We start from the raw sequence: 10,530 nt of genomic DNA, 5'->3' as shown, positions 1-10,530 counted from the left end.
TATGTTTTTAAACAAATTCATTCTACATTTTCCTCATCAGTGTGGTAATAAAGCAGAGAGCCCAAATTATATTTGTGCTGTCCTTATAACCTCACCATTACATCAAAAATGACAATAATTCTTTTTCAGCTTAATGATTTATCTGTGCAAATCAGTATTGTTTTAAATTCACGTTCTGGTAATCTTGAATCAGAATAACTAAGAGAATAACTCTCTTCTCTGATGACGAGGACGGCCTACATTTGTTCTTGTTCCTGAAAGCGTTTCACACGGATATATACGGCACAATAGGGAAGATGTTTCAATTACTGCATACATTCCTGTTGATGTTCGGCTCACATTCTCATGATGGACACAAATATTTATAAATGAAAGGTGTGGAGCTTCATTTAGCCCAGTTTATTAGTGACGACAACAAACCATAGATAATACAAAAACTTCTATATTTACAAAAACAGTATGCTATATTGTACAAAGATACAACTTTCAAATGCATTTTATGTCTGAAAACATGATTTATGCAGCAGTGTCCGCAGCTGTTTCTCTATGCCGATGGACGTATGCTGTGAATCAATCTGATCTAGCCTGATATAACTGATACAGTAATAAGGCACTGACATTTCTCACTCTTTGCCATAGAAAGTTTAGTATATTACACTGTTCTGCTTGAGATTAATGAATTACATTCACAATAAATAAAATCAGACGTGCTGCTGTTCAGAAATGGCCCTGTTCAAATGTTTAAATCTGAGATGAATCCCACGCTGATGTTGTGTTGAAATTGAATATATTACATGTACAAATATTGATGTTAGGCATTATTCATGAAACACGCACAGAATTTCATTTCTGTGTAAACTTCGTAAAATGAACTTTGCTGGTCATAGGGTTTGATTGTCAGGAAAGAAACATGATTATGTATTAAGTGTCTTCCAAATGAATAAAAAGCTAACAATGCCAGACAGAAAATCAAACTGCTTGAGTTTCATGAATGAGGCCCGTTGGGTATAAGCACAATAAACTTCTGTATGAAACACATATTTGTCAACAAAATAATATGACACACAACTATATGCAACTACATACTAACTACATCAGTGCTACACATTTGTCCATAACAGAAGCATGATTTGGTTCCTCAACATTCATATGTTACAGTGCACTAATCTGAACGCTTGACTTCAGTGAACAGGCTGGTCTGCTGGTCTGGTGTCACGCTGGGAGCTTCTGGAGGCTCATTACATTGTCTCTGTGTGCTTTTACATTGAGTCATTGAGCAGATGCATGTGTCCAAATGAGGAACATCACAAGCACTTCATTTACGAGTAGCTTGATTCCTCACGTATTTTTTCTCCATCTGTAAAAAAAGAAAAGAAGAAAAAAAAGTTCATATTAATAGCCATTGCTGTAGTGAGCTGCTTCAGAGCATAGTGTGTGTTTCAGTGAATACTGACTGGAATTTGTTTCTGTTTCTCAATCAAAGCTTTTGTATGATCTATAATAAAAAATATACAGACTAATTCATATGATGCTTTTTGCCCTTTTTAGAGCTTGAAAGTATGGGAGCCCATTTTAAGACATTTTTCTGATATAAAAAGTCAAAATTATGACAGTCATATTTATGAGAGAAAAAGTCCAAAATCATGATATAATACGTCATAATTAAAAGTAAAATCATGACAAAGTCAAAATCGTAAGGTAAAGGCAAAAATGAACATGATGAGAGATATTATGAGATAAAGTCAAAATTCATAGTCATTTTAATTGGTTTTGAAAACAATTTATCTCAGTTAAAAATAGTAATAACATATTTTCCTTGCACCTTGAATACATGCCCCCCCCCCCCCCCCCCCCCCCCCCCCCCCCCCCCTTACACCACTGAACCCCACGCTTGACACCACTGAATCCCACGCTTTACACCACTGCATCCCACGCTTTACACCACTACATCTGATGCTTTACATCAGTTTGGGGTGTGGCTACTGTAGCAGGCTGAGAGTTTGGGGCGTGGCTACTGTAGCAGGCTGAGAGTTTGGGGCGTGGCTACTGTAGCAGGCTGAGAGTTTGGGGCGTGGCTACTGTAGCAGATTGAGATTTTGGGGCGTGGCTACTGTAGCAGACTGTGGCTATTGTAGCAGACTGAGAGTTTGGGGTGTGGCTACTGTAGCAGGCTGAGAGTTGGGGGTGTGGCTACTGTAGCAGACTGAGATTTTGGGGCGTGGCTACTGTAGCAGACTGAGATTTTGGGGCGTGGCTAATGTAGCAGACTGAGAGTTTGGGGTGTGGCTACTGTAGCAGACTGAGAGTTTGGGGTGTGGCTGAGGGTATTTAGCTGCTTTGGAACCATGACTTATTCGTTAAATGGGAAAAGAAATTCAGCTTTGGTTACAGGGATGAAACACAAATGTCACTGCATTTAGACTGCAAAGATCGAACAGGTCATGAACACATCAAAGCAAACAGAGCGCTGCAATGGATACCATACAGCGTCCTCATGCACCACGTCATGTCAAAAATGCATCTGGTGCAGATAGATGGGTTTATTATAAGCGAGATGCATGCATTTGCGCTAGGCAGAGTGTTGGCTACTCATTTACTTACTCATGACACACAGCAACGAAGCTAAAAGTATTCCTAAAATGTTGGACTTTTAATTGAAAGCAGCCTACGTCTACCTGTTGAGACATGCCTTTACAAGCTCCTGTAAGAGCTGTATGTGTGATGTATGAGTTGGGGGAGGCATGCGAAAGATGCATTTGCAAGGTTGTTTTGAAAATTCTGTAATTCCACTAGGTGCCACTAGTGTTGCAGGGCGGTTACAGCAACTTGACATTTATGGTCATCAGAATAAATTAATAATACATAAACTGAAAACATGTTTATTGTAGAAAAGGTATATTCATGTCATTGTCTGTATGAAAAGTATTTGTAATGCATTTTGAGTACATTCATAGCGTGTACCTCAGAGGAGTGTGCCGTTCACATGAGGAGTGTGGAGGGTTTTGGCCACTGACGGTCCACGTCCTGCTTCAGACTGAACCTGCACCTCAACCCTGTACACACTCTCCGGCTGGAGCGCGTCTACAGTGAGCGACAGCTGATCCTGAGGGACAAAACATTCACAGATAAATGTGCAATAAAGCGTAAGATCTATTTACAGCATTTTCCATTTCAACTTGACTATCAACATTTAAATTGCCATTACAGTAATGAGAAAGTATGTTAACATTTTTTAAAAATCCACCAAATGGTCGATAAAGCAGTCAGAATTTATTTTGTGCTCTGCTTAGAATCATACATCTTTTTATTAGTTCTTACCAATCAGCAAAGTGACTCACCGGAGGAAGGATGTGTGTTTGGGAGATCAGTGTGCCATTAGTGCTGCTGCTGGACACTTTGACCCAGGAGAAGTGGAATCCAGTGATGGGCGTCTGGCCTGCGCTCTCTGGCGACACCTGCCAGCTGAAAACTGCCTGCACAGAGCCATTCACCGGCTGGAACAAAGCTGAGAGCTTCTCAGGACGCTGCAGGGCTTTTTTGAACTGAGGATGGCGCTCTAGGACAAGAGATTGCACTGGAATGAATGATAGAGGATATCAATTCTGTCATAACATTTGCAAAATCCTGGGTGAACCTCAGAAAGGCTCGCCTCACTTACATTTCACTACAAAATCAAAGACAAAAACAAATAATTTTCATAAATAAATGAAAGCTATTTTGAGGATCATTTTTATGGAATATAAAGGATTTTTTTAGCCTGATATTACGGTAATTGTAAACTATTTTATTATATAATTTGATAATATTGTATGCTATGGTATCCGTTAGTGTTGCTCTAAAGTCTATGGCTGCCCATTGAACCGCTTGCAGGAAAGTTATGAAATTTGGCACACAGATGGAAGACAGTCTCAACATTTTCTAGAGCAAATTTGGAGTCTCTAACTCAAAGCCTCTAGCGCCACCAACTGTCAGAATTTGCACTCATGTTTTATGCTACTAACTTTTGAACCATTTGGGCTAGAAACAAAAATTTCCACTGATTCCTTGTCATTGGACGGTTTGATGACGGTTAGAAATTTTTCTGCCATTTAGAATTTTCCAGAAAACTACTTTTTCTAACTCCTCCTAGACTATTGCTTCAATTTATACACACACATAAACAGATCTTCAAACCATGCAGACAAAAAGTTATGGAATTTTATGTTGATTTGTCAAACCGTTCTCAAATAATGCACGAACGAATTAGACAAAGAGCACGCCAAAATAGACGTGAGGCTAAATCTCTGCAATGCTTCAGCGCATTCAGACCAAAGTTGGTGTGTGTTATGACCATAGATATCATAAACGCTAGATGTCTTATGGCGCAGTCACTTCCGGCATCACCGTTCGGCCATCTTGTCTCAGTGCTCTGTGCATTAAGGTGAATGATCAACATGCACACAAATCCTCATATCTCGCTGAAATATTGACGGATTTACAAACGGTTTGGTTTCTTACAAACGTTATTAACGTGGCTATAATTCCGAATGCTTGAACATGTATGTTATAATTTTTCATATGTATGCAGTGTATGAATGTAGTCTCATAACTACATCTCTGACGTTTATAACAAACCAAACCGTTTGAAAATCGGTAGAAAATTGAGCAAGTTATGGTTATTTTAAAGTATTTGCACCATTAAACAGTGAGCGAGCGCACTGTGGCAAGATGGCCGCCACGTGCGGACGTCGACCTCCATTGGCCAGCAGTGCGCACGAGACATCTAGCCTTTATATATGATATCTATGGTTATGACAACCATGACCAGAGGCTACCTGCACAGTTTTGGCACAGTGCCACCTAGTGGTCAGGAGATATGATTTTTATTTTTGCTGATAACCTCTAAATAGTTTGACCAAAAATCCTGAAATTTTCAATTGAAGCCTGCTATATTTTATGAACACATTGGAGTATCGTTACGAAACTTGGTATGTGTCTTCGGCATGATGCCTTGAAGGTATTAAAAGTTTGGGACCAGCACCACCTTGTGGTCAAAAATGTATATGAAAATTCAAATAATGCTGATAGCTTTTGCTTTATTTTGCCTATTTTATTGACATTGGTCTTGATAGATTCCATGAGTCATACAGAGAACATACTAATTTTTCCACAGTCAATCAAACTCGCTGTCCACCATTTTGAATTTCCTTGAAAACCTACTTTTTTTTCACTCCTCCTAATTGGTCTGATTTTCACCAAATATTGTAAAAAATGGACTTCGCGTTGATATACCAAACCGGTATTGTTTAACGCATCATCAAATTTGATGGCTAAAACAGATCTACAGCAGCATCTCTGCAAAGCTTTGACATATTGACACCAAACTGACCAAACCCCATCAATGTGGTCACAGCGCCACCTATTGGTTGAAAGTGACAAGCAATTAAATCATATTACTAGCGATTATATTTTAAGATTTTTCCAGCCATTTGACTAAAACCATCTAAAATGTCCAATTACTCATTGTTGCAGTTGGTCTGATGCTCCCTTGGCCCCTTAATTGATGCTTGCAGCTATATTTTTAAATCATAATTGTTGTTGTTAAAATTATTGTTGTACTTAAATCACTACTGAGATTAGAATTACAAACAAATTCAAAAGAACAAAAATCCAGAAACATTACAGTAATGAGAGTGAGACTTATTTATTTATTAATTTTGCATTGCATTAATGAAAACTAGGCTTAACAATTGTGAAAATAAAGCCACAATGTAAACCACCCTAACGGTCTTAAAAGCTGGCTTACGCAGGATTTTGTTCTTCTTTTGATTTTAGGGTGAAATGAGAGAGTGACTAATTTGGTGTTGTCTCTGATACAGATAACAATAAATCTCTGTGAATGCTCTTGCTCTCGATATCATCTTACCATCTCTGGCACAGGCAGTCAGTTTTTTCCGTCTGCCCATCAGCGATAAGCAAAGTGGGGTGGTAACAGAGGTCATGACCTCTGACCTCTGCTCTTGTTCAGCAATGGGCTTCACTGCCACACGGTACTTACAGGCAAAAAACAGGCCAGTAATCACAAAATGTGTTCCCTGAAGAGCAGAAAATAGCACAGTTATTACTCAATATAACAGTATATTGTCTGTGGAAATGACCTCAGAATGAAAATGAAAAAGTAAATGAAAAACACATTGAAGTAACTGCATCCTGCTCTGCTAAAATGAATCAGATAACTGGTTCACCCATCCGTATCATAACGATATCCCACTAAGACACCGTCGCACATTTCTATTGTGTCCAGTGCCAGTGATGACAGATCGTGTGTGGAAACACAGCGCTCTCGGGCAGTCGTGCCATTATCTGTTACACTATTCAGCTGCATTAACTTCAGGGAACAAAGAAATCAGATGTACGAATAAAGCGCAGTAATAATAAATTCAAGGGTCACGCCAAGGTTTGATAGTGACATCATCTTTTAGTATTAGTATCGGAAATTTAAGACGATTTAACGGTTCTGAGGCATTAGAGGGATTGTTCACCACAAAATCAACATTATCTGTGGAACACAAAAGGCACAATTTTACATTTTTAGGGTATCAAGCCACTTGCCATTAAAAACCCACCAAGAAGTCAAACTTTTGAGCTGGTAAAAACATTGAAAGCCAATCAGCTTAAAGGGATAGTTCACTTTGAAATTAATTTTTGATATGTTTTAGCTTACCTCAAGGGCATCCAAGATGTAGGTGTCTTTGTTTCCGCAGTAGTTTCAATTTTGATATTTTTAGGTCAAACCGTTCTTGTCTGTCAGTCATATAATGCAGGTCTATGGTCACAGTCTCAAAACACAAGCACAGAGTCCAAATTAAAACAATTCCCCATCGTCCAAATTAAACAATTCCCCATCATAAGTACACATTGATGGCCTAAGACACGAAACGAGCGGTTTGTGTGAGAAAACGAACAGTATTTATATCGTTGTTATCTCTTGAACACAGCACACGTCCAAATGATCTGACGGCGCGGGCGGGTATAGATGTATACATAGATGTCGCCTTGGCTACGGTTTCGTTCCAATGAACTGCAGTAGCGAAGGCGACATCTAGTGTATACATCTATACCCGCCCGCGCCGTCAGATCATTTGGACGTGTGCTGTTTTCAAGAGATAACAACGATATAAATACTGTTCGTTTTCTCACACAAACCGCTCGTTTCGTGTACAATGTGTACTTACGATGGGGAATTGTTTAATTTGGACGATGGGGAATTGTTTTAATTTGGACTCTGTGCTTGTGTTTTGAGACAGTGACCATCGACATGCATTATATGACTGACAGACAAGAACGGTTTGACCTAAAAATATCAAAATTGAAACTACTGCGGAAACAAAGACACCTACATCTTGGATGCCCTTGAGGTAAGCTAAAACATATCAAAAATTAATTTCAAAGTGAACTATCCCTTTAAGCATGTAAAGAGGCAGACCAGTGCGCTGGTGTGGACGTTAATATAGTTATCGTAATAATTATTGTTCTTGTTGTGAACGGGCCTTTACTCAAGTACTTGATTTGTGTACTTCGTCCACCACTGGATGCTCACATGTACATAGGTTAGCCAATCATTGACACAGTTACACTGTCACACCATGGGGAAATATCCACATTTTACTTGAACTTAAAAAATAAAATGAAGCATAGGTGACACTCGATGAGACACACCTGAACTGTGGCTGTCTTCTCGCCTTTCGTCACGTTATTGGCGCAAACCTCAGGATACCATCTCACAACATATGAACTGGAATCCTTCTGGCTTTCTGCAAAAGTAAACAAGACCGAATGTTGTAGATTGCGTTTTTTCCATTTCTGAGGTTCTGCCTCCTCCACATATTTTCAGGGATCATCTACATTTTGCTCCCGGCTTCCTGTTTCCGTACGCAAGCAACATGACATCTTTCTCCAAACCCGCGTCAGGTCGCCATCCCCCTTCATCTGTTTTTGATTTCACACTCGTACCGGCATTATTAAATCACTCTTCATGCCTCTCTTTCCAGGAGATAACAGTAAATCAGCACCCTGTATTTATGGGCGCTTGTGGTCTGACTGGAATCTTGCCTTTGAAGGCCGTCGTCGCCAAATGTGTATTTTTGGAGCACAGTTACTAAGCAGATTGTGAATAATCTGTTGGAAAGAGTCTAGAGAGGACATCCCTGCGAGATTGTCTTTTTATGCAGGATAGATAATATTTTTCTTTGGTAACATTCTTCCATAAATCATCAGTCATGCTGTTGCTTTGGCAGTGACTTGTTTAAGGACACACATGGATTCGATGGATTGTCAACAAACAGATAAGGCTTTGTGTGACCGGTGTGAAGTCATGTGAGAGGGTTTTTTGTTGGGAGACAATTTTTGCATAGAAGTAAACTTTGAATGACCCTAGTCACATTACCTTGGTCTATAGAAAGAAGCTCACTTGCCTTGGATCCGGCTCTTCCAGAAGACCTTGACCTGCAGCTGGTGTTCGTGATAATGAGGGGCGGCCGCTTCTAGCCTCAGGATACTGGGAGAGGACTGGGATATTGGAAGCTCATTGGAGAACTCTCCTGAAAGATGGCCATTCCCATAGGAGGATGCTAGAATGAGACCGGAGATTCAGTTACATCTGACAATAGTCTTTATTGTTTGAATGAACAAATTTTCAACATTTAATCTTCAGGTACAGCATCTGTGGCATGGAAGTGACCAACAACAACTTAGTAGGAATTGTCTCAATGGTTGGATAATTTATAAATTCTATTTTTAGGACCAAACATTTACAAAAATTTTTGTAGCACTGCCTTTCATTTATGCTGATTTACATAAATAAAACCATTTTATTGCAATAATTGTTTACATTTTAAACACCATTAAAATCTTAAAGAGGACCTTTTATGCCCTTTTACAAAGTCGGCTCTACTAGAACAGGTTTTCCTGCTTGAATGTTCATTATTTGTCGCATATTCTCCATTGTTGCAGCTCCTCTCTTCCCAGTCTGTCAGTAACGCTCTGGAGTGCGTTTCCCAAAAGCATCGTTAGCCAACTATGGTGGCAAGTTTTGTCGTTATCAGCATAGTTCAATGAGTCGTTTCCTGAAGCCATAGTTCCAACGAACATTGGGAAACAGCGTCGCAGAGTTGTGTTGTTGGAACGACAGCTCTCGACCTGTGGTTAAAATCATGGTTTCTTGTTTTTATGACATGTGGACTCAATGAATCCTCATCTTGAGCAAAATAAGCAAGCTGACATTCAGTACAATCTATATCTTTTATTTTGAATTGATACAAATATAATTTACGTACGCCTTTTAGTTTGTCAAGATATTTAAAGCACAGTTTTTGTATAGTGCGCATGTGCTGATAGTACGTAAGAACGAGCCTATGATTGAATCTGGAAATAAAGCAAAATGAGAATTAGTCCTCAGATGCCATGTCCGTAATTTATAGCACAAAATCTAGTGTAAATTCAATCTCAAACGAATTAGTTATTACTCCACCACCTGCCTGACATCATTAAAGGGATACTTCACCTCTGGAAAGATGAATGTGTATTTAAAATGGGTCATTTATCTAGAAGAAATGTGAAATTATTTTTTGAATTTGGAGCCTTCTAGACTGAGAAAAGACAGAAAATGTATTTCTGGCTCATGTGGATGAAAGACAACAACTCCCAGAATGCACTTGCTCTACTGCTCTACGAGGCCACTCCCAAGCCACGCCTACCGGTAAGAGCGCGCAGTTAAACAACAAGACTAGGCTACTAATGAGTCTTAAAAAGAGGATGGTAACCCCTACTACTCAGCTTTCTCCACAGAACAAGAGCCTGCTAGCTTAGCTTCCAAAAAAAGATGGCTGACACTATGTGTACATTCTGTGAGTGAGATCCCACCCTCTATGGGCGGGTTGAAAACATGCGGGACTAGCTCCTACTACTGGCTGTAGTCTTTAGCCTCTGGCCAAAAAATCCTCCGATGACGCAAAATGACGATTTTTGAGTCATCTGAGGATTTTTTCCAGACAAAAAATACATAAATCTCTCGTCTCAGGGGGGCATGAGGGAGGGAAGCACGGCAATTCGAAAATACTACAGGTTTTCTACTAATATAAAGCTTAATGCTAAATCCTGAAGTATCCTTTTAACCAACGTGGTTGAACGACAAATTTGAGATAATATGGTTTTGAGAAACAATCGTATCTAGCTATGTATCTAGTATCTAGTTGATTTCTTCAATGATATACTATGGTAGTTGAGCAGTGAGTTACGACGTTGTACAGGAAACGCACCCCTGTTTAGTTCCTGCCTCTATGAAGCCCCTCCTTCTGAAAAGCACACTGTGCTCTGATTGGTCAGCGGGAGCAGTGTGTTGTGATTGGTCAATCACTTACAATGTGTTTGGGAAAAATAACTACCAGTTTCAACACACTACTAAAGAACTCAACCAGGCCCCGCCCCCTTATTTTGGGCGGGAATTATTTAAATGAGGAATATTGTGACGTGTTCGTTCCTGGAAAAAAACTC

The 10,530-nt window shown here is 39.5% G+C and overlaps 1 protein-coding gene across 1 annotated transcript in view; it reads right to left on the bottom strand.

Annotated features, from left to right (window-relative positions):
- Window positions 1-364: 364 nt before the first annotated feature.
- anos1b (anosmin 1b) overlaps window positions 365-10,530 on the bottom strand; it is an 80,898-nt gene continuing 70,732 nt past the window's right edge. Inside the window, exons 9-14 of the mRNA XM_084416573.1 lie at window positions 8,454-8,609; window positions 7,699-7,793; window positions 5,906-6,074; window positions 3,339-3,556; window positions 2,962-3,103; window positions 365-1,357 (exon numbers count right to left, since the gene is read on the bottom strand). Of these exons, the coding sequence (XP_084272699.1) occupies window positions 2,963-3,103; window positions 3,339-3,556; window positions 5,906-6,074; window positions 7,699-7,793; window positions 8,454-8,609 (779 nt within the window). The 3' untranslated portion in view covers window positions 365-1,357; window position 2,962. The remainder of the gene's footprint in view (window positions 1,358-2,961; window positions 3,104-3,338; window positions 3,557-5,905; window positions 6,075-7,698; window positions 7,794-8,453; window positions 8,610-10,530) is intronic.

This window comes from Rutilus rutilus (assembly GCF_951802725.1).
Source record: "Rutilus rutilus genome assembly, chromosome: 8".
In the NCBI taxonomy this organism is placed as follows: Eukaryota; Metazoa; Chordata; class Actinopteri; order Cypriniformes; family Leuciscidae; genus Rutilus; species Rutilus rutilus.
Note: the sequence above shows the minus strand (reverse complement) of the source record. Positions and strands in the feature narration are given on the sequence as shown.